Here is a 25,067-nt window from a genome sequence, read left to right as displayed (position 1 = left end):
CCAAAAGAGAGGAAAATGAAAAAAAAAGAAATAAAGATAGAAATAAGAATAAATATATTTTTTTTTGTTTTTGTTTTTTTTATTTACTTTTATTTTAAAGATATGTATATATATGAATATTTCTATATATATATATATTTTTGTTACCGAAAAAAGAAAAGAGTAAAAGAAGAGAATAAAAAATATATATATAAATAAAGAATTTTTTTTTTGTTTATGATATTTTTTTTAATAATAATCTAATTAATTAAAAATTAGTAAAAAAAAAAAAACTATACTAACACAATATTTATTCCAACAAAAACACAAATAAAGTTACTAATATTTTTGTAAAAATTTCACTAAACCTTTGAAAATTACCTCCCCGGAAATGGTGCCAAAATTTGTTTAATATCCAAAATGTGACTACCACTAAGCGGTAGTTGTAGTAAGATCGGGCGGTCGATCCACAAGGAGGTAACCTAAAATCGAATCATTAGTAGAAAATAACACAAAAAATTAGTAACAAGAAATAAATAAAATTGTAAATGAAAAGAGGTTTGAGATTTTGGTATTGTCTTTTTGATAATGTGATAAAATGAGATAAGTGAAATAAATGTAAGATGTAAAAAAGAGTTGAGAAAATGAAAGGTTTCAAGAATCATCCATATGCTTGTTTAGTTACTTGGTTACTTGATTTACAAAAATACACAAGTAAACAGTTCACATCCCAACATTTACTTGGAAAATCTAACATTAAAGTCCATATTCTTTTCTAACAAAAGTTCATTTGAGTTATAAAGTTCTTTACTTTAAAATCACAATGTTAATCTTATGAAAAATCTAAAAATGACAAAATACCCAAGGGCAATAATGCAATAAAGGATTAGACATAAAATTATATATCAATATTACTTTTACTAATTAGAAGCACATAGAAAGAGCAAGACTAATCCTATATACTATTAGCATAAGTAAATAAATATAACAAAATAGAGATGGAGATGAAAGAACATAAATAACTCAAATATTTTACATTAGGAACATAGTTGTCTAGGAATTCCGATAGTGTTGTCTAGGAATTCCGACGAAAGTCTTTCTCTTTCGTCTGTAATTTTGAGTTAAATATTGAATGAAGTTAAATCACGAATTAAAGAACAAAGAATTCAAAGAATGATTCCGAAGAAAAGAAAAAAAGAAAGAAATGGAAGAACAAAAGTGGTACGGATTCACAAAATTACGTGGATAGGAACTAAAAAAAAAAAGAGATATCGAAGTAAATCAAAGTACCAAAATAACATCACTAGCATATGGAATCATCCCTAACCTTCGTAGGAAAATTAGGCCATTATGCTCATGATTCTCACAAAATTCTAAGAAGAAAATATGAGAAGAAAGTGAGTAAAAATTTTGCTATAGTTTCTTTACCCTAAAAATTACATTCATAGTGTGAAGAAGGAGTCCCTATTTATAGAGGGAGAAAAGGACTAAAAAAAAATTAAACAACAAAATGAGGTTTACAAAATAAATCTGAAATATTAATAATAAAATATGATTTTGAAAAATCAAATCTTATTATTAATATTAACCTAGCTATTTTGGTGTATGGTCATTTTTCCCTTTTTTAAAATACCACAAAAACATGAGCTTTAAAGCTCAAAATAGCAATTTTGCAAAGCCCAATATCCACAAAACATGGGTTGAAAGTGGCTGGTGACACAAGAGGGTTTTGACCCATTTCCAGCCAATGAACATGTGACACGTAGGCAGGTCGCTGAGCTGTTGGGCAGCTGGGCTCTTTGGGCTGAACTGGGCTTGGGCGTGAGTTGCTGAAAGTAGGAGCTGGGCTGGTCACGTTGGGACATTTGAGCTGCTGGAAGGTTGAAATTGGTTGGGCCTTCATATGCGTTGTTGGGCCTGCTTGAGCCGTGGGGCTGAAGGGAAGAGAGGAAAGAGATGGTCACGTTGAAGAAGGCTTGGGCTGTATTTGACGTTAGACTTGGAGGCTTGATGCTGAAGGAAAATTAGGATGGCCTTGACACGTGGCATAAGGAAGAGCAAGGAAACTTGGACACGTGGCGCGAAGGGAACATGACACCTGGCAACTAGGGGGGAGAGGAAATAAGAGCTGGGCCTGGACTTGGAGCTTCGATTTGGGCCAAATTCTTTCAAAAATGCCATTTCCTTCATTTTCTTTTTTAGTTTTAACTATTTCTTTGTTCTTTTTTTTTTATTAATGTCCAAATGTAATTTATTTCCTGAAAATGAAACACAAATTAAATTTAAAATTAATATTTTCAATTATAAAATATATTACAATAAATTCATGAAAATATTAATTAAAGCTTAATTTATTTTAAACTTTAAAATCGATAAATTTGCATTTTTGAGCACTAAGTAGGCTCGCCTAACAGATGCCGCGGCCCAAACAACCCAGCAAGTAGCACCTTCTCCTCCATCAAGCTTGAGCTGCAACGCCCAAGAACAGGGCTGTGGCCTGACCTGGAACTCAACCATTTTTCTCCATTTTTCCCACATAAAACCCTTCCATAAACCTATCCAAACATATCCAAATACCAAAAACAAAGTTCCCAATCAACTCCATGGCCCAAAACCATCAAAACCCAAGTTTCAAACAATTCAAAAACTCATCAGAACGTAAAATCCAATCAATGCTTAAAAACTCAAAAAACGTAAAACTTAAAGCTTAGATTACCTCCAATTAAGTCGTTTCCCTGCTAAATCCTCCAGCTATCAAACTTGTAATCTTTCCTAGAATCGTTATGACTCTAACCTTGCTTGAATCCGAGTCCTAAAACTCGAGTTTCCTTCGAAAACGATCACAAACGCCAAATGAGAGAACGAGAGAGAGAATGAGACTGAACGGTCTTTTTTATTTCTATCAGGTTACTTCAAGCTTAAGTAACCTTGAGCAAATCCCAATGCTCGGGGTACCCAAAAACGTCCCCCAGGGGCCAAATAGTTAAAATCCCCAGAATTCCCTCCTGATCTCACTAACTCCAAATATATCTTCAAATATTTATTCCCATTGCCCAATAACCCGGTAATGTACTAAATACCCAATTTACCCCTTGACTCACACCGAGTCAAGTTTGGGTCTCGTTGTGACTTTCCCACTAGCTTGCTCCCTAGGATCGTCTCGTGCTGATTAACCCAAATATATCCACATAATGATGTGGTCCCACATATATCACATATAAGCCAAATATACCCATAACGGGCCAAATTACGAAATTGCCCTTTTAATCAGATTTGGGCCCACATGCATATTTAATACACCTAAAAATGCATATCAAGTCATATTTTAAAGTAACTCACATAATCATATAATGATACACATATATATCACATAATCACATAATTTCCATAATTTTCCATGCGCCCCCTAATCAAGGCCCTAAGCCTCATTAGGTAATTTGGGACTTTATAGCCACACCAACACCAATCATAAGAAGAAAAGGGCCCTAGCCAATCGCCCTAGCCAGATGCAAAAGTTGTACTAAAACACATCACAAGCACCAGCTAAGTCGCCATCAGACGCGACTGGTCGCCCGAGACCCTCGCTGGTCACTAGCCACGCTCGCTGGTTGCCGAGGGTGCTCGCTGGTCGCCAGTGGCCTTTGCCACCTGAGCCTTCTTTCGCACTAGAGTGCACCTCCAACCTTTAAATGAACAGGACATGTTGGATTTCCATTTTTGATGAGACAGAAACCTATCTCCAGCCAAGTGTACCGAAAATTAGCCTGATCGGGAAACAAGTTGCAAACGTCAGCTCTTCCCATCTCTGCGGCTATAAATAGTACAAATTGAAATGTAACAAGAGAGGGCAACAAGTCGATAAATATTAATTTTCAAAGAGAGCTCCTACTTACCATTAGTATAACTGCTCCAAGAACAAGATTAAACTCAGTGGGCTTGTTCTTAAGTGTTCGAAGTTCATAAATAATACTAACTAAAGCGGACGTAGGTCATCTCTTTTGGGTTGACCCACTATAAATCTTTGTCGCATGCATTTATTATGACAGTTAGCTCTTTTTTCTTTGGCTCACTATTCATCATTAAGTTTCGCTTTGAGATTTTGCACACAAAACAACTCTTCATTTATTGCTCTGTGCAAGTTGACGAAAAAATGAGTCAACAAGAGTAATCGTCAATGAAAGTAAGAAAATACTCATAACCACCTCTTGCTTGGACATTAAAGAGAATGGACGCTTTGTCATTTTTCCTTCGAGACAAGATTCGCAGATAGGTAGTTCAGCCATAGTGAGTTCCCTCAAAGGCCCAACCTTTGTTAGTCTTTGAATTCTGATAAGGGTATTTGGGGTATTATATTTGTTATCCTTTCTCACTTAGATAATGTTAATTTATAGTGTTTTTAAGTGTTCTTAGATTTATTTTATGAGTCTTTAATTTTTAGGTTATAAAATCGTTTATGAGAGTTTATTGATGAATTTTATGTATTTTTTGTGGGTAGATACTGACGGGAGACGATAAGACTCGAGAAAATGAAGTTTGGGATGAGTTTGAAGTATTTTAGAAGTCCCTAAACCCGATGTTCGAGGCTAAAATTGAAGATTTTGAAGAAACTGCACTCGCGTTGAAAACGTGTAATGGTCGCGACCTACAACTAATTTTTCAGCTTTTAATTTTAAATTTCAAACTTATTTTCAAAGGGTTATGATAGGTGTTAGGGTTAACTTTTAGAATAACTTTGGATTTTGAATTTTAGAGTCTAGAGTGGCAGATGAAAAGAAAATACATCGTCATCTTTATTTTTCAATCTAGTTTTTCTTTCTTCTCAAAACTTCTTTATTTTCATTAAATATTTATGTTTGTGGATATGAATTTGATTATGGAGTAGTTTTCTTTTTAGTGAAGGGTTATTTCACAACCCTAGACATGAGATCTTGAATCCATTGATGAATTTTATTCCTTCTATTCCCTTATATTAAATTGCTTCTATTTTTCTATTTGAATGTTATGAATCTTGTAAAATCTTGTTTAGATGGTCACTAATTAGGGTTTTGCGTTGCTCTACTATCATCTTAGGATCACTATTTGATAACTCTACAAAATAGAGTTATTTTACCACATTTTGTAAGCTAATTATTGCTTGGTTCTTGAGTTTTTAATTAATTTGTTAAGTTTTGAGTCATTTTGAATTTATTAGGTTTGTTTTATTTTTATAGAATTTTGTGTGTTGTTATAGTTATTTTGTTGTAGAATGTCATAGTTCAATTATTTAAATTGTTGTTGTTTGATTAAAGGTAAAAAAATGTCTTCTAATTGTTAAAGTAAATTATGTTTTAATTAATATTTTCATTGATTTAATGTGATATAATTTTAATATGGAAGTATTTTATTATTATTTAATTTATGATATTTTATAGAAATTAAAATTGTATGTTTGTTTGATTCAAATGAAGGAAATGAAAAGAAATAAAACTAGAAGAAATGAAGGAAAATATGGTATTTTTGAGAGTGAAAAGAAGCCCAGCCGCCCAAAGCCTCCTAGACCCCAGCAGCCAACTCCAAACCCAGCCTGCCTCTGCTTGCACTTGCAGCTGACCCGCACCCGTCTGGACCCGCCCGACCTCCACCCGCCCGCCTCCAGCCTTAGGCCCAAACGCCAACCAACCTCCACTCGGCCCAGGCCTAGCCCGAAGCCTTCAAATGCGTCCAGCCCCCATGGCCCAACCGCCTGCCATAACTTAGCCACCCAGTTGCCTCCTTTTTCTTGAGCCCACGATTTTCCCCTTGTCTCAATGTCCAAATAATGCCACCTTTTTTATCCAAATTTCCTACATATTTCATCACAAAATCGTCATTACACCCTTGAATTTACCTCTACATGCCATATTTACTTTATTTAATTAATTTAATCAATTTAATTAATTTAAGTTGTTTATTTTAATACTCTCATTTTGGCTATAAATATGTAATTTCAAGACCATTTTTGGGGTGATTAATTTTTGGTTACTATCATCTTTTCTACACTTTCTCTCTAAATTTTCTCTCTTCCTTTTGGAAGAACATTTTGTGCCAAGTATGTATTTATTTTGTAATATATTTTGGATTCTAGTTATGTGCTTCTAATCTTTCTCATAAGATTATTAAGATCATGATGAAGCAACTTGTAACTAGATAGTATTTATGTTGTATGTTGATTTCCCTTGTAATGCAACAAAGTTTATGGATTTTTCTTCTTCATATATGTCTTTCATCTTTAATATCTTGTATTTTAGATTGTTAGATAATATTACACTTTGTTCTTCATTTTGAAAAACATAATATTCTTTGTGTAAGATGTGTCATTAAATTGTACACATCCAATGCTTAGAACAAAAATATTATGTTTTGCTTTATAAATAATGTTATTTGATTTTTTTTTGTTTCATTAGATTGATTCACGTTAAATACTTAAATTTTTTTTTTTTGAAAAGTGAAGAAAAATCCTATCTTTTAGAAATAATTTGTGCTTAAATTGTAAATCTATTTGGAAAATGATAGTTTGATTTATTTTAACTATCACTAAAACTTGAGAATCAATATACTAATAAATATTATTAAACTTACATTTTGTGGATTCTAGTATTATAATAATCTTTCTTTTACAACTTATTTACAAATCATAATGGGTTTATTTTTCTTCTCTTAAATAACTTTATTTTCAATCTTTTATTTTAATTTCTTTCCATTAAATCTTATCAATCTTTGGAGATAGGTTAGAATTTCTTTAATTTTGGTTTAAAATAGTTTCCTTTTGATTTTAGACAACTCATTTGGGTTCAACATCCTTGCTTAGAAGAACTCTATACTATATATACGATTCGTGCGCTTGCGATTTACATATTGAAATCATACCCATTTTGGATCCATCACTATTCACATAATAGTTTAAGATTCTACGTAGAGTGATAAATTAGTAAAACACTGATAAAATTAAAAGAAAAAAAAATCCTCATATTAAACTATTTGATAATAGACAAAACACTTCTATTGGGGAAAGCGAAGTTAAAAAAACAGTTAGGGTGCTCTGCTAGGGTTTCTCCATTATCTTAGCCCCATATTCGAAGGGTCTCTATTAGGGCTGAGCATAAAATCCGAAAAACCGAAAAAACCGTGTACACCGACCTACCGAACACCGAAAAAACCAAAACCGTTTAAACCGAAAACCGAAAAAACCGCCGACGGTGCAAACCGCCACTGTTCAGTCGGTTTGGAAATTTTGGGTGAACCGACCAATAAAACCGAAACCGACCGAACACAATAAAATAATAATATAATATAAAAATTTTAATAAAAAAAAAATACTTAGGGCACTTGTAAATATAATTATGTTATATATATTTATGTTTTAAAAACACACAAAAATGGCTAACAATCCAAAATTTTTAATTTTTTAACTAAAACTTTCAAAATATAAAATAAAAAATAAAAACAAAATAATCAATTCGGTTTGGTCGGTTTAACCGACCAAAACGCTGTCTAAAACAGTCGGTTTTTTTTTAAACTGGTTTGGTTCGGTCGGTTTTTGGATTGCACCAATCCGAACCGAAAACCGAATTCTTGATTTTTTTTTGTGAAAAATCTGCCCACACCGACCGATGCTCACCCTAGTCTCTATCTGGTCTTGTGACCTGGTTGTGGCATCAAAAGAATCTTCGGTCGTGGGTTTTAAGTTTCATCTCTGGCGTCATGGGTTCTTGGTCTTGTCTTCGGCATGACTTGGTTTTTGTTATAATCTTTGTTTTCTGTGGGTTTGATTGCCTTTCATCTCTAGTTTTGAGGAGTCTAGTTCTCTCGTCTTGGGCATTCATGGGTCTCGACATTCATGGTTTCATCATAGATGGACATTTGGGAACTAGAGGAACACTGCGCAGGGCTGTAGATTGAAGAAGAAGAACACGAGGGACACTGTTATGACACGGTGAGAGAAGAGATCTCTGATATTGACGCAAGGTGATGTTTGGTGGGTAGATTCTTGGTAGACAAACCTCTTGAATTCCAAGTTATGAAACACATGAAGGCAGCTCTATGGAAACCAGGGAGGGGAATGTATGTGAAAGAACTTGAGAGCAACCTCTACATCTTCCAATTTTACCATGAAGTGGACATCAAAAGGGTTATAGAAGGCAGCCCTTGGACATGCAATAGGGCATAACTAATATTCGAACGCCTCAAGCCTGGTGATAATCCAAGACATGTGAAGCTTCACCGATTGGAAATTTGGGTCCAACTACATGGTCTTCACCCAGGGTTCATGGCTGAAAGGGTGGTTAGGGACATAGGTAACCATGTGGGTATGTTTATGGAATCAGACCCAAATAACTTCAATGGTTTCTGGCGAGACTATCTCAGGGTTAAGGCATCTCTTAATATTGATATACCATTGAAGAGGAAGATGAAGATCAATAATTCAATGGGTGATTGGTTCTGGGTTCATTTCAAGTATGAAAGAATCCCAACCTTTTATTTCATTTGTGGTCTCATTGGGCATTCTAAAAAGTTTTGTGACAAGTTTTTTGATATACCTCTGGATTTGATTGAAAGGCCCTATGGATTATGGATGAGGGTTGTTCCTCGAAGACAAAATATGCTCATAGGGTCAAAATGGCTTTGCATAGGCTGAGATGGTGATATTCCAATGGAGGACAGATCAAATACAAGGCCTAATTTGGGCATTGCCAAGACCACGACTAGGCTTGAAGACACTTTGACAACAACAACACCAAAATAACTCTCCTTTCCTTGTAACAAAGCAGCTATCGATACTCAGAATGGGGCAGAGAATGATTCTCAGTGTAGTTCTATCAAGGAAGGGGCAGAGTTGGTTGTTTTTGAGACAAAGATGAGACATACAAGTAGGGGTCGTGGAGCTGAGGGACAACTCGAGGAGGATGTTGAAATGGAATGAAAAGGAGATATTGGTAAAAATAACTTGATTGGGGCGGTTTTGTTCTACAGACCCGCTATGGATTATGACAGCCTTGAGCTGGAATTTCTGAGGGCTTGGGAAACCTCGGAATATTCAATTCCTTAGAGAAATTATTTCTTAAAAGAATCCCAACTTTGTTTTTCTGTGTGAGACGTTAAGTAAGAAGGAGAAATTGGAGAGCATTAGGAGATCATTGGGTTTTGAGGGGCTCTTTGCAGTCAATTCCGAAGGTCGTAGTGGCAGGTTAGCCATGCTTTGGCATCATCAGGAGGAGGCCTCCATTATTGGATTTTCCACTAATCACGCTGACTTCCTTACTGAGATTGATGGCATAGATCAATGGCACTTGACTGGTCATTTAATTTGCTCGTTGGGTGCAATATCTTCGATTCCGTGGTGTATCATTGGAGATTTCAACAACGTTTTGAGTAACGAGGACAAGAGAGGAAACAACACTGGTTACTTGAGGGTTTTCAATAGGTTATTAGTGACTGTGAGTTGGTGGATTTGGATATCAAAGTATACCCTTTTACTTGGGAACATGGGTGTGGCACTAAGAATTGGATCGAAGTTCGTCTTGACTGCGCTCTTGTTTCTTCCACTTGGCTGTCTATTTTTCAAGAGGTTCAACTATCCAACCTCGTTTACTCATCATTTGACCATTGTCCGATTTTTCTTGAACCCATTCACAGACCTTTTGTCCATGTTACTCGCACTTTTATTCAAAATTCTTTGTTGAGGGAGCCCCTTTGTGGTCAGATTATTAGCAGTACTTGGGAGGCTTTCGCTTCCCAGAATTGGATTGACAAACTTGCTCATTGTAGCCTGGCTTTGCTTGTTTAGGCTAAACACATCTCTGGGAACTTTAAATACAAATTAAAGAAATGCAAGGAGACCATTCGTAAGCTGAAGAATAGGTGTGTTGCTGAGTCTATTTAACGTTATAAAGCTGGTGAACAAGAGTTTTTAGAGACCCTCTATCAGAAGGAGATTTATCGGGGCTACAGATCCAAACACCTTTGGCTCAAGGCGGGTGACCTGAATAACAAATACTTCCATGCCACTACTTCAGCTTGAAAACATCAGAATAATATTAAGAAGTTGAAAACTGATGTTGGTGATTGGGTTGACTGGCCCAACGGTTTGACTAAGCACATTTATGACTATTTTAATAATCTTTTTTCAGCTTCTCCAACCAACTGGTTGAAGCTTATTAATCTTGTACCTCTCACCATTTTAGATTCTCAGAATGACATGCTCCTTCAGCCCTTGACTGCGGAGGAAATAAAGATAGCAACTTTCCAAATGCACCCAGATAGGGCCCAGGCCCGGATGGCTTAATTCTTGCATTTTTTCAAAGATATTGGAATATTGTTTGTACGGATGTGATCAAAACGACTAAGGAATTCTTCTCTACTTGTATTTTCCCCCCTCGAATTAATGAAACTCATATGGTTCTAATTCCTAAGAAGCCTTCCCCTACCACCATGGGAGACCTTAGACCGATTTCTCTATGCAACATTATTTATAAGATTATGTCAAAAACTCTTGCTAACTGCCTGAAGGAGGTTTTGGAGCATTGTATTTCAGGTAACCAAAGTACTTTTCTCCTTGTGCGTTTAATTTCGTACAATATTATGGTTTCTTTTGAGATTCTCCATTATCTTAAAAGGAAATCTAAAGGCAAGACATGGATTATGGATTTCAAGCTTGATATGAGCAAGTCCTATGATAAGGTGGAGTTGTGCTACTTAGAGGCCATAATGACCAAGATGGTTTTCCATAGAAGATTGGTTCAGTTGATTATAACCTGTGTTTCAACAGTGACTTACAAGGTGGCTTCTAGTGGTCGATTGATAGGGCCTTTTACACCTACTTGTGGTATCCTCCAAGGTGACATGCTTTCCCCCCACTTGTTCCTTTTATGTGGAGAAGGATTCTATTCTTTACTTCGTCACTTTGAGCATAAGGGTTGGCTCCATGGATGTAAGGTTGCTAGTGGTGCTCCTTTGGTGTCCCATATGTTGTTTGCCGATGATAGTTATCTTTATTGCCGGGTTTTAGTTGAGGAGGCTAGAAATGTTCAGCTCTTATTGAGAAATTTTGAGCAAGCTTCCGAGCAAAAAGTTAATATGGCCAAGTCCTATATCTTTTTTAGTACTAACACTTCTCAGACTATTCGTGAGAGTCTGTGTGAGCTGATGAGTATGAATAACACTACTCCCCACACTCTTTATTTAGGGCTCCCTAGTTTGGTTGGAAGAAACAAGAACACTATTTTGGGATTTCTTAAAGTTAAATTTAGGAAAAGAGTTCAGAATTGGGATGGGAAACTTCTTTCTCGAGCTAGTGAGGAAGTTTTCCTTAAATCCATAGCTCAATCTCTGCCTTCCTATGCTATGAGTTTTTTCCTTCTTCCTTTGGGCCTTTGTTCAGATTTGGAGAGACTTATGTGCTGTTTTTGGTGGAAAGCTTCTACTAGTACTGGTCGGGGTATTTCTTGGAAGAGGTGGGATGCTTTATGCATCCAAAAACATGGTGGTTGTATAGGTTTTCATCACATTCGAGATTTCAACATAGTTTTGCTTGGGAAGCAAGGGTGGCAACTGTAACGCCCTACTTCCTTAGAGACGATACCACGTGAGTTAAAAATGTGCCATTAGCTCACTAATCAAGGTTTTAGGTTAAAAATGTGACCAAACTGATATAAAACTCATTTAACAAGATTAATTATAAATTTTGGACATTCATTGAAATTATAGAAAGTTATACAGTTGGGATCCCAAAAATACTGTTGAGAAAATTGTAATACAACTCAAAATATACACACGGTCGACCTAGGTGACAAAACAACCATTACAATTCATTTTTCCAAAATAACTCTGGCCGTGGCAGTCAGGTAGGCAAAGCATGTACTCGTTGCTCCACGCTCTACGTACTCATGGTTGGTCGACCTTCCCTTTTCCCTTACCTGCACCACAGAGTACCCGTGAGCCGAAGCCTAGCAAGAAACTCAACACAAAACATATAACATATACATAAAAATCCAGAGTACATAACATAACTACAAATGGGCTAAACACATAGCGGCCTATGCTATCCCAAGCGCTTTACTAGGCCCTAGGTTCCCGGTCTTCACCGAGAGGGTGGATACAACACCATAGGAGGGTCTCGCCCAAACGGCCTGCACTCAGCATGCTCAACGCTGATCCCGGCCCCTTGCAGTACCTGACTTCTTGTCGTTCTCGGCCTTCTTAGTTCCTGACCTTCATCGTTCACTCACAAACATGCATGTCATAGCATAATAATCACATATATTCACAAATAAATTAAGCATAAACAATAGGGCTGCGCCCTGCTCTACGGGTACAACAATTTTCCTACATGTTTTCTGAGCGGATATGCCAGTGTGATCCCGAGCACAATCCCCTAATCGAGCCTCATTGAAAACCTAGTCACAACACATTCATAATAACCATCCATCAAGCCTTAAACCAATAAATAGGGTTTTATGCCTTAATTAAAACACAATTTCTTTGTGATCTCATTTATTATCAATAAAAGAATAGGAATCATTTTTTGACTTGGTCAATCACTTTGCTCACATGTTTTTTTTAATGATTATTTATTTAATATAAAATTCTATTAAATCCCGAGCATATAGCTAATCATATTTATAGTGACGTAATCACAGTGGAATATAAGTATGATTATATGTTTAAAATAAGTTAGTCTTAAGATTAGCCAGTGTACAAGATTTACACTGACTTGCCAATCTACGATATGTTCTACTTACACATCGCATTGTTATGTTCTTTCCAGAACATTAGCAAAGTAGATAAGTCCAGATGTATTTGTTGTATCAGACTAGACCGATATTGACAGTTGATAGGATAAGTAAACATACCGTTATTATCTATTCCAGTCATATCATATAGTTGACCATAGGTCAATTCAATCTCAATTCTGAGTGGTTAGTTTTTTTCTAACTGACTGTATTATTTGAGTTCTTTGACTTGTTCGTTACCAGCTTACCCTACGGACTAGCCCATACTTACATCTTGGGAACTCGGTAGTATAATTGAGTGGGAGTGTTAATCATAAATATGAACATCTATACCTTCTGATGAAGAAGTGAAACGATGGTTTCCTTTTAGTTTGGTTCAAGGTGCTAAATTATAGAGATCTCCTTTCAGTAATTAATATTAGTTTACTGAAATATCATTTATAAGGAACTAAGTGTTTTAAGGATAAAATACAATGAGGGGTAAAACGATATTTAAGTCCCATCTCATTATTGACCGTCTATAGAGGATTGAGTGACAATTATGGTTGTAACAATGGATAATTAATAACGTATCTATATTGCTTATAGAGCATTCTATGAATTCAAGAGTGCAATTCCGAGTCTTTAGTGGAGTCACGAGAAATTAATAAGTTAGTAAATTTATTTGTTAAATTTATGATAACTTATTGGAGCTTGATTTCATAGGCCCATGGTCCCCACTGTACCTTGGATTAAATCATCTAGATAGTCTGAATTAATTGATTTAATTATCAATTAGAATTATCAAAGTTGACAAGTCAATTTTGGATAGTTTCACAGAGTTATGTAATTTAGAGAAGAATAAATAAATTAGGACATATTTATTAATTAAGATAAATACCTAAATTAATAAATAAGTTTAAATCAAGGTTCAAATTATAAATAATTAATTTGATAAAGGATTTGAATAATTATTTAATTAATTAAATCAATAGAAAATAATACAGGTCTTGATTTTAAGTCCAACGTGCTTATAATTAAATGGGAAATTTCATGGGCCTAAAGCCTATGATAATTTTGACCCGGGGCTGATATTATCTATTATTTTATTGATTTTTTAATTAAATTAGATGGCCTAATTGAGTCTATAAAATGAGTGCTAAGTGAGAGATGACAAACGCTCGTTATCTGAGAAGATCTAGTAGGTTTTAGTTTCTCTCTACAAACATAAGTCATTTTCTAAGCCTCATTATTCTTTTCTCTTCTTCTCTTTGTATCTATCTCATGTGTTGAGAATTTCCCACCCTAGTCTAGGTGATTCTAAGGAAACTTTGGAAGGCTGTAAAAAAAAATTGAAGAACAGTTCAGTTTCTTGGGAATACTCTGCGACAGAAAGGATACAAGGGTTAGAGAAACTGAAGGAATGACTCTATCATTCCACTGCGTATAATGTAAGTGTTCTTATCATTTTTTTTTTTTGAATTCAGTTTTAGAAACATGTTTTTGGTTTTCTTATATTAATTTGTTCAATATAAGATCTATATGAAAATAAGCAAGATCCTGCATAAGTTTCCCAACACTAAGTCCTCAAGTAATCCTATAAATCCCCTTTTGATCCGACATGTCCAAAAATTGATAACTTACTATCTGTTACTTGATAAATCCCAAACACCAACTGTGTCCCCAAAATACCCCTAGGCTCGTCCTGAGCCGGGTATTCGACCTCGTTGTGACTGTTTAACTAAACCGCTCCATGGGACCGTCTCGGATCGTGCATTAAAGATATATCACCACTCACTCGTGGTATCAATCACAATATACACATATATCACATTTAAGCCCTCAATAAGCTAAAATTACAAATATGCCCCTAATAACTAGATGGAGACCACATGCATATTTAATTCACCTAAACATGCTTTTCTAACCATATAATCATTTAATTCACATATTAGCATAATTAAATCAATTATTGCCCTCCCGACACGCTAATCAAGGCCCTAAGCCTTTTTAGCAAATTTGGGACGCTACAGTGACTCCTTACCAATGAAGATTCTTTGGTTGCCAAGATTAATAAATCTCATTACTATCCTCGTAGTTGTTTTTAGATGCTACCCTGGGCTATAATCCAAGCTTTGTTTCGTGTAGTATTTGGGAGGTTCGTAGTGTTCTTTAGCAGGGAGTTCGTAGAAGTGGGGGCAATGGGAAGAGTATTCCTATTCTTGGACAGCCTTGGGATCCTGATGCTGAAAACTCTTTTTTTTATGTCTAGACATCCTGGGTTGCTGGAGAAAACCATGAGCTCTTTCCTGTATTGTGACTCGGAATTGGGATGAAGATCTCTTACTGGATCTTTTTGAGGAAAGTGACATGAAATTAATTCAAAGTATTCCCCTCAGCGAGTACTCAAGGACCATTGGTATTGGATGCAAGAGTCTACTGGAACCTATTCTGTTCGTAGTGCCTATCACTTATTACAAGTTTCTAATCGGCGTTGGACATCGAATAATAATTATGGGATTTGGCTATGTTTGTTTTAGTTTTTGGTGAGTTTTGGCTTGAAGAAAATGAGGGAAAAAATTGGGTTTTCATGTCGAGCCGCGACCTTGTTCTTGGGGCGCCGCAGCTCTCATAATCGAAAGTGAGAAGGAGGTGCTAAAGCTCCATAAAGGCTATGGCGTTTGCAGGGAGAGCCACGATGCGCGTGTTCCAAAAGAGAGTCCTTGGGCTCTCTGCTTAGGGGTTGGGCCGTGACTCTCGAGCCTTGGGCCATGTCGCTGAAGGGCTTTTGAGACCCGGGAAGGTCTTGAGTATTGGAACTCAGTCTTAAAGGCTCAGGATCGATTTTACTACCCGATTTAGTAGAATTCGATGTCCTGGAGGCTAGGACTTGGTCCAGAAGCCTTTATTTGCTCATTATTGACGTGATTCTATATTATGGTTGTGACTAGGTTATTGCTAGGGGCTCGAAACCGGGATCGTGTTCGAGGGTCATTCTTATTATACGTTGCACTTGGACTTGAGGTAAGAAAACTACACCCAGTACGTATTAAATGTGATTATCTGCGTGATTAGGGCTCAACCCCGTTAAGGAACATGGTTATTACTGTGTTTGTATTTAATTGGCTGAGATATATGATTAATATGCATGCATACTTGTATTATCTGAAGTATACTTTTCTGTATCTAGTTATCTGTTTATCTGGTTGTCTGAATATCTAGTTAAGGCATTGACTTATTAGTCAAGAGCGACAATAGCGCACTGTGCGCTGGTCGAGAGGCTTAGGCCTAATAAGGGACGCACTATTACGTTGGCCGACCCTATGGTTGTTTGGAAAAGAAAACAAAGCACTTGGATAACTCTATGGCTAGTTACTGAGAGCTAGAGCAAAGAGCCTTGGGTGACTCTATGGTCACTTAGCTAGGGCATAAAGCCCCAGATCGAATCTATTGTCTTCTATTCATGGAAACAGGCCCTAGGCTGATCCTATAATCATTTATTTGTAATTGTATGCATGCATAAGTAGGTTATTACCGTGGGGCATGCTAGATATGCATCTGGAATCTGTATTTACTATTCATGCACTTGTTTATAGTTTTCTTGCTGAGCCTTGGCTCACAGGTGCTGTGTGGTGCAGGTAAGGGGAAGGAAAAGCTTGACCAGCTCTGAGTTGGAGAGCTTTAGTGGCGGTGTGTACATATACGACTACTCGACCACCATAACCCGAGTTATCTTGGAGGAACTAGGTTTGTATCCCCTATTTTGCCGCCTAGGTCAGCTTGGCTTATATTTTGACTTCTACATAACCTTTTGAACACATGTTTATGTTATTTTGGGATCCCATGTGTATAATAAAATTTTAAATGAAAAGTCAACATTTCCTTTTGACCAAGGACTTTAACCCTAACCCTTGTCATTAACCTTGGTTACACATTTATAACTAAGGGATTGATTAGCAAGTGTGGCACTATTTAAATACAGTGTAACGGTCCTAGATTAGGAGGACGATACATCTAATCTTGGTAGCTGGCTTGAGATCTTGGTTTTAGGTGGGATTGGTAAACAAGTCTTCTTGGCTAGTATGTTACTTTGGATGATTTGGAAGATCGTAATGAGCTGGTGTGGAAAGGAGTTTGTATTGAAGAGCAACATGTATATGTAGCTACTGTTAATCATCTTAATCAGTGGAATATAGCTCATAAGAATGACACGAAGGTTGACAAAGCCCCAACCCCAAATTTGGGGAGTATTGAGCACTGGACTAGACCCATGACTAACATGATTAGGATTAATGTGGATGCTACCATTTTTCCTGATATTGATTCTTTTGGCATTGGTTTGATTGCCTGAAATCATGATGGACTTTTTCTTGAGGCTCGCTGTAAAAGATGCGAAAGCCTTGTTACTTCTTCTGTTGCCGAGGCCATGGGTGTCAAAGAGGTCCTTAGTTGGATCAAAACAACCTAGGTCCAAAATGTTACTATCGAATTTGATTTTCAAATTGTTGTTCAAGCTCTCCATAGTCGCATCTGCCTACTGTATCCTTTTGGTTTGATGATTAGGGACTGTCAAGCCCTAATCTCTGAATGTTCCAATGTGTCTGTAACTTTTGTAAAATGCCATGTTAATCATGCAGCTCACTGCTTAGCTAGGAGTGCTGATTCTTATACAAGGTGTGTATATAAAGACTCTGATATTCCTGTTGTTTTGTATTCTTTGGTGCTGGCTGATTTAGCCGTTTAATAAAGTTCTCTTTCTTTAAAAAAAAAGTAGAGTGATAAATTACAAATAAATATTGTGACATGTATTTTAATTGTGATAAAAAATAGAACCTAGGTTAAATGAAATTGCATGCTTAATGAATTTATTGCCTAGATTAACCTGTTTCCACAGAGTGTAATGCTTTATATGGGTTAAATAGATCACATGTTTAATGGGTTTATTGCTTGGTAAAAATGGTTAATTAAGAGCGCTTAGCTTTAATTAATTATAATAGGAAAACTTGGATAATTGATTGCTTAAGTGTTATCTGCGAGGTTAATAGTTTAATTGGGAATATGGGATATTATTTGTCATTGTTGATAGAATGATTGTCAAAGGTGGAGAGTAATTCTTAACTACTTCTTTCAAAATCGTATTATCCTTAGTTCTTTAATCATTATTCTATTTTATGCTATTAGTTCTTAAAACCAAATCCCCTGTTTACTTCTTGTTTTTCTTATTTTGAATAGTAATCTGAATCGTAGTCCTTGTGGGTCGACCTCTATTTACCGCTATAATTGAGTAGATGGTATAACTAATAGAAAATAAATAATTAAATTTGGTACGACATATGACACACATCAAGTTTATGGCGTTGTTGCTAGGGACTATTGTAAGTCTTTTTATTATTTAATTTAATTAACTATTTACTAATAGTTTTAAACTTTTGTCAATTTCAGGTGTATATGTTTGGCGACAATACTCAATAAAGACTTCAAGACATAAAGCAATATCTTGGGACATTGTTGTTTTGCCTTTCAAGGACTATCACTGATAATCCAGTCTTTGAACCTTCAAGGAAAGTCAATCCCGTACAAATACCATTACCATCTGACGACAATTTTGACTAAAAATCATCAGTTAAGTCTTAGATGGCTTAGGAAAGGACGTTGAAAGAGTTGGCGACGCCGAATCTAGACCATTAACCATTATGTATTTAGTATTCGAGGTTGGATGGCAACTTTGAACTAATGTTGGGCCTCATACACTTATTACCATCTTTCCATGGGCTACCATGAGAGGACCCGAACAAGCATCTGATGGAATTTCATAATGTCTCTTCTAGTATGAAGCCAACAATAGTGACTTAAGAATAGATTAAATTAAGGGAATTCTCATTTTCTTTGAAGGATGGTGCTAAGGAATGACTCTGTTATTTTCCTCTTGGAACAGTGAGTACATGGAATTAAATTAAGACCGTTGTTGGAGCATTACTTCCCAACATCTAACGTTGGAAACAAAAGGAAGGAAATTTGTGGCATTCGCCGACAGACTGGGGATTCATTGTATGAATATTTAGAGCAATTTAATAGGTTGTGTGCTAGCTGCCTCTACCACCAAATAAGTGAACAAATCAAAATCCAATGTTTTTAAGAATGACTTTTACCATTGGATAGGAGTATGATTGATGTAGCAAGTGGGGAGCTCTGGTGGACAAGACTCGTGCTTCAACCTAGAGTTTGATTTTTAATATGGTTGCTAATTCCCAACAATTTGGTGTTCTTCATGAGGCACTAGCTAAAGGAGTAGCTGAGACGAATTCTAAAGTTGAACAACAATTGGCGCATCTAACTTCTGTGGTACAACAACTAGCATTGGGTCAACATGTGAAGCCTTGTGGTATATGTCAAGTGGTGGGGCATGCCACTGATACTTACCCTACCCTGTATACGGTACAATATGAGGAAGTAAATGCCATTAGAGGGTTTCTTGGGCATCCAAGACAACAATATGATCCCTAATCAAATACTTATAATGAGGGATGGAGGGATCATCCTAATTTAAGATATGAGAAGCAACAATATGCAGTACCTACCAAACCACTAGGATTTAATTATCAACAAAGGCCTCAACAATCCTATGCACCCTGTCCTCAACAACCTTCTTCAGGAGTCCCACAAGATTCGAAACCATCAATTTCAAAAAATGTTTGGTGGCTTCTAATGTTCGAATGCACTAAGGTCTTGTAAAATTTCAGCAAAACACACAAGTTATTCTTCAAAGTACTCAAGCGTCCCTCAAGAATTTGGAGAACACAATGAGACAAATTGCTACTTCTCTGAGAAATATTGAAGCTCAAAATTCTGAACAATTACCTTCCCAGCCAGAGAGGAACCCAAGAGCAAATGTAAGTGCAATAACACTGCGAAGTGATACACAATATGAGCCACTCACACAACCTTCATCGCCAGCTCTAGTGCAAAAACAAGTAGTAGACGAATCCATTCATGATGAGCCATCAACACAGAAAAAGTCACATAAACCAACCATGCCAACCTATGTCCCTATTTTACCTTTTCCGAGAAAATTGAAAAAGGTTAAGAAAGAGGAAGCTCACAAGGAAATGGTAGAGTTATTTAGAAAAGTTAAGGTGAATATTCCATTACTTGATGCTATTAAAAAAGTGCCTTGATATGCTAAATTTTTTAAGGAGTTGCGCACGAATGAGAAGAAACTGAAGGGTGATTAGAAGATAAGTGTGGGGGAGAACGTATATGCTATTCTCCCAAAGAAGCTGCCACCAAAATGCAAGGATCCTAGAACCATTACAATTCCTTGTATGATTGGGAGTAAAAGGAATGAGTGGTGTGTGATAGATTTGGGAGCATCAATTAATGTCATGTCATACTCAGAATATGCTTCCTTAAATCTTGGGCGACTAGAGGAGACAAGAGTATTTATTCAATTGGCTGATCACACGAATGCTTACCCTTTAGGGGTAGTTGAAGATGTTATGGTAAAGGTTGATGGACTCGTCTTTCCAAAGGATTTTTATATACTTGAAATGGGGGATGCATCAATACCCAATCCGACACTAGTTTTAGTTGGGAGGCCATTCTTGATGACAACAAATACAAAGTTGGATGTTAGAGGAAGAACACTGACAATGGAATTTGAGAAGCTATCAAATTCAATGTGCTTGATTCCACTAGTGAGATCAAAGGGAAGGAGACCTCATTGAAATATCCAACATAAAGATCCTGATAGTAGCATTCAGTCGAGCTAACGATGTTAAAAAAATCACTTGAGGGATTTTTCTTTTCCTTATCTTTCATTTTATTTTTATTGAGGACAATGCTTAAATTAAGTGTGGGGGAAGGGAACTGCCAATTTTTTTATTTTTAGTTGTTATTTATGTTTTTTTTTTTTGTTTAATTGTTTTTAGTTAGTTTAGTTTGTTTTTAGGTTGTCATAAGCATGGCTGTGTTGAAAGTCGTTTGTCGATGATAAAACTTCTAATTGAGATAAGAATATGTCTAGGAACTTGATGAATTCTACATGAATTGTTTGCTTAACTCTTGTGTTGGTTGTCATTTAAGCTTGATAAGAATAGAGAGGTAACTGCTACTCGGAGGCATCGTGTCAGCAGTATGAGTGTCACGAGCTGGAGCCACATTAAGCTCGTGATGCGGCAGAGATCTGACACCCGAATCCTTGTAAAGTCAACCATGCAATATAAACGTGCATACATCAGACGTTACGTGTCTATTCTATTCCTAAATTCTCAGACACGCAGTATAAACGTGAGTATTCAGACATCCCACGCCTGATTTGGGCCATGCGCCCCATTGTCCCTCCTTACTTATTGATTATACCACACTTCACTGCCAGGTTTAGGAATTAATCAATAGTGTAAGACAAATGACGTGAAGGATAAAAAGATCACTTGATGACCCCATTGCCAACCCAGATATCTTCTTCCTATAAATACCAAGACCTTGGGTAGTGCAGAGGGTTGGGATATTTTCGTAACAAGGCACTTTGTAAGAAAATAGTCAAGAGATATCAATAATATCGACTGGTGGACTAGAGGGATTTTAACATTCGAACCACCTAAAAAGAAAGGGAGTGACCATCTTTCTACTGCTATTAGTTTCCAAAAGTCTATATTACGATTCTTTTTATATTACGGTTTACCAATTTGCACTAATCCATCCTATTTATTCGTATAATTACCTGTTGGTGAAAAACCGCGTCAATAGTTTGGTGCTTTCATTGAGAGGATTTAGATTGGTGCTGTCACAAAAACCTGATCATGGTGGTTACTAGGTCGAGGCATGGTAACGAGGCAGATCAACATGATGGGCATGAGGCCCACCCCGCCGCCATATCCGATGAACCAAACCCCGAGGTCCAGCATCGATCGGGAAAGCATTCGATGGGCTAGCACGACACCGGGAGTTCGGCGCTCCGACCGCCAAATCCGAACCCGAGTTACCTGACGGCGATAGAGATGGAGAACATATAGTTGAGAAGTCAACTATCCAGAACAAGTAAGCAGATGGAAGAAGTCTTGGCCCGGATACCCCCTCTTGCAACCGACATTAATGTCGGAAAGAGGAAAAGTGGGACTCGCAAGTCCCGCAGGGATGATCAGCCCAGACCCAGTCGCTCTGTCAGAACCTCATCGCCAAGTTCTGCACCCATGTCAGACCATAACTAGGAAGCTACGTTTGAGGAGTTTCCCAGGGCTAATCAGCAATTCGGTCGATCAGTCAGAACCTTAACTCCTAGCTCGACTCCATTGTCGAACGGGCCCACAAGGGCTCGTGGCAGCTCGCGGAAGAGATCTGGGGAAGGCTCGCACAGACAACCTGCTCTGACAAACCCTCCCGTGCCGCGGTCAGACCGCCAGGCGCAAGATGCTGGAGTAGAGCGGCCGTGAGCTAATTTGATACGCCCGGATGGGTCTAGAATCGCTTCGCCTGTTAGGCATCCCCCGTCGCCGATAAGATACCCATCTCCTCCCCATCCAGTTCGAGACATTCCGACACACGGGAGCAGCAGAAAAAATCCTCCTCCCGCCGATCCTTCCCATCGCCCCCGAGCACTTGGGGAGGTCCCGCTTCCTCACCCCCAGCAGCGGGCTCCAAGCTTTTCCAACAGGAGCTACTGGACCGAGAGCCACCGAAGTGGCAGATCCAGTGGAGACCTGCATAACCACTTAAGTTTGGTGCAAAGCCCTCGGGCCACCTCAAGGGCCGACCTTCGAGATCGCCTCAACTCACAGAGGGGGAATCCGACCAGAAATGGAGGTCATCCTCGCCGAGAGGATGGTCTTTCCGAAGTACGTGACAGTGGGAATGTCCCACCTAACCAAGTTCAAGCTTGGAGGGACAATAGCCCGCCTAACGCATACTATGGAACTAGAGCTGTTGAACAGCCCCAGAACAACCGAGGGATTAAGGACCAGACCTTAGAACATCTAGCTCAGATGGAGGAGCTAATTAAGAAGCTGTTATCAAAAAATGAGAAGGACGAGTATGACTTGGGGGACAAACTCGAGCTTTTTGCCTCCAACATAGCAGCCACGACGTACCCGCCAGGTTTTCGGATACCCCACCTGTCTAAATTTAATGGAGATGGAGACCCGTCGGATCATTTGGGTATGTTCAATACCCTGATGATGGCCCATAATATCGACCCCGAGCTGCGGTGTTTGATATTCCCTTCCATCTTGATCGGGCCAGCTAGGCCGTGGTTCAAGCAGTGTAAAAAGCATTCCATCAGCTCGTGGAAGAATTTTTCTGCCGACTTCGAGAGGGCATTCCGAGCTTCTCAAGCTGCCCGCATCAAAGCTGACACCCTGGCGAACGTGAACCAATAGCCTGGGGAACCTTTGAAAGCTTACCTGAGCAGGTTCGAAAACGTCGCGGCTCGAGTCAGGGACGCAGACGATAGTTCCAAGCTTATGGCCTTGAGGACCAGAATCCTCGTCGGAGGTGGGCTATGGAAAGAAATACAGAGAAGAGGTGTCAGCACCGTGGATGAATTCCTGAACAAGGCCCAGGAATGAATAAACCTGGAAGAGGCGCGAGCATCGGTTGTGGGAACCAGCCAAACCCTTGATCAGCCGATTGGAGTGGAAACGGATGTCGTGAAACGACTCAAACTGTTACACAGAATAACCAATGGGGTGGAGGCAAGAGAAAAGAGAGCAACGAGAGCATCCAGCACGGTCTGAAGAAGAAAAAGCCCGTGGAAAAGTTTAAGCCAGTCTACCCGACCTATACCGAGATCACAAACACTAAGGAACACATTTTCCTAGCAAATTCTGCCTGCCTCCCCTGGAAAAATCCGGAGCCTTTGAAACACCAGAAGGCTAAGAGGGACATTTCCAAGTTCTATCGATTCCACAAAGACATTGGCCACAACACTGAAGATTGTAGGCATTTGAAGGATGAGATCGAGACACTCATTAGAGCCAGACCTTTGGCTCAATAATTGCGGAACCGGGTTTCTAATAGTCAGCTAGCCCCGGAAGCTCCAGTAAATCAGCCCGGGCCCCGGATGAGTCAGGATACCCCTCCTCCTGTAATAGGAGGAGAGATATCCATAATCTCTGGAGGCCCCCATTTGGCCGGCATGAGCAGAGGTGCCCAGAAGAGATATGTCAATGAGTTGAAGGCTCATAACGGAGTGGAATTCATCCCGGAGTAGCATCTACCCAAACAACAACGATTGGAGAGGCAACCAATGATTTTTATCGAGTAGGACGCTGGTCACGTCCATTTCCCCCATAACGATCCTCTAGTCATAACTGCCCAGCTCACCAACCGAAGAGTTAGGAGGATACTAGTTGATAATGGGAGTTCGTGAACCTGCTGTTCCGGTCCACGCTGGAGAAAATGGGATTGTCCATAACCGAGCTGAAGGCCACCTCCATGATGCTGTTTGTGTTTTCCGGAGAAGGATCGGCTGCAATAGGCACAATTGAGCTAGTAATAACCTTAGGGGAGGGACCCCGAACGGTCTCAAAGCTCCTCGAGTTCGTGGTTATCGATTGTCCCACCGCGTACAATGTTATTCTGGGTCAACCTACATTGATGGAATTTGAGGCTATAACTTATATCCGCCATCTCGTAGTCAAATTCCCCTCCTCTACGGGGATATGTACGGTCTGAGGCGATCAACTCGCTGCCAGGGAATTCTATAGCATTTCCATAAAGGGAAAATCATGACCCGGGCAGCAGACAATGGCAATTCAAAGCGGAAATTGGGAATCTCAGGAAGTAGGATCTATTCCTGAGATAGAAAAACCTCAGGAAGCCAATGGGGAAGGTATCACCTTGAATGATGATATCGACCAGCTGGTGCCTCCTATTCTCGAGTAGGGGCTCGAGGTCGCGGGGGAGGTGGGGGCATGTTCTCTGTGGCTGCAGGGACCTGGCCCCTCCCCTTGGCGGGAGACATGGAGGTGGTCCCGGAGGGATGAGTCTTCTTCGCTAGCTGGGGTTTCTTGACCAGTGGCCCAGACGGTCCTGAGGGAGGATTCCTCCTGGAAGATGGATCACAGGGCATTGTCTCTAACTGAGCCATCTCCTCGCCTGAAACAAAAAGAAAGGAACGTTAGTATACATGTAAGGTTACTTTATTATAAGAGAAATTTAAAGGTGTATTGAAAAAGTCCTACCCTCCGAGATAGAGGAGGAATCTATTGCCACGACCTCTGGCCTTGGAGCTTCTATAGGGGAGCTTAAGTTTATTACTTCACGGATAAGAGGGGGCTCTAGGTCCGGATCCACCTCAGGACTGGACTCCTCTACGTATTGCCTAAGCCCTGGAGCGACTACACCCTCCAGAAGGGAGGGCCACAACCT

General features: G+C 38.5%; 1 protein-coding gene across 1 annotated transcript; it reads left to right on the top strand.

The window, feature by feature from the left end:
• Window positions 1-10,389: 10,389 nt before the first annotated feature.
• On the top strand, window positions 10,390-17,448 carry LOC133779038 (uncharacterized). Its single transcript, XM_062219041.1, has 3 exons — window positions 10,390-11,431; window positions 16,811-17,041; window positions 17,342-17,448. Exons 1-3 carry the CDS (start codon window positions 10,390-10,392, stop codon window positions 17,446-17,448), a joined length of 1,380 nt encoding a protein of 459 aa, XP_062075025.1.
• Window positions 17,449-25,067: the final 7,619 nt, after the last annotated feature.

This window comes from Humulus lupulus, chromosome 5 (assembly GCF_963169125.1).
Source record: "Humulus lupulus chromosome 5, drHumLupu1.1, whole genome shotgun sequence".
NCBI classification, from domain to species: domain Eukaryota; kingdom Viridiplantae; phylum Streptophyta; class Magnoliopsida; order Rosales; family Cannabaceae; genus Humulus; species Humulus lupulus.
The sequence above is the reverse complement of the archived record's forward strand: the minus strand, read 5'-3'. Positions and strand labels throughout refer to the sequence as shown.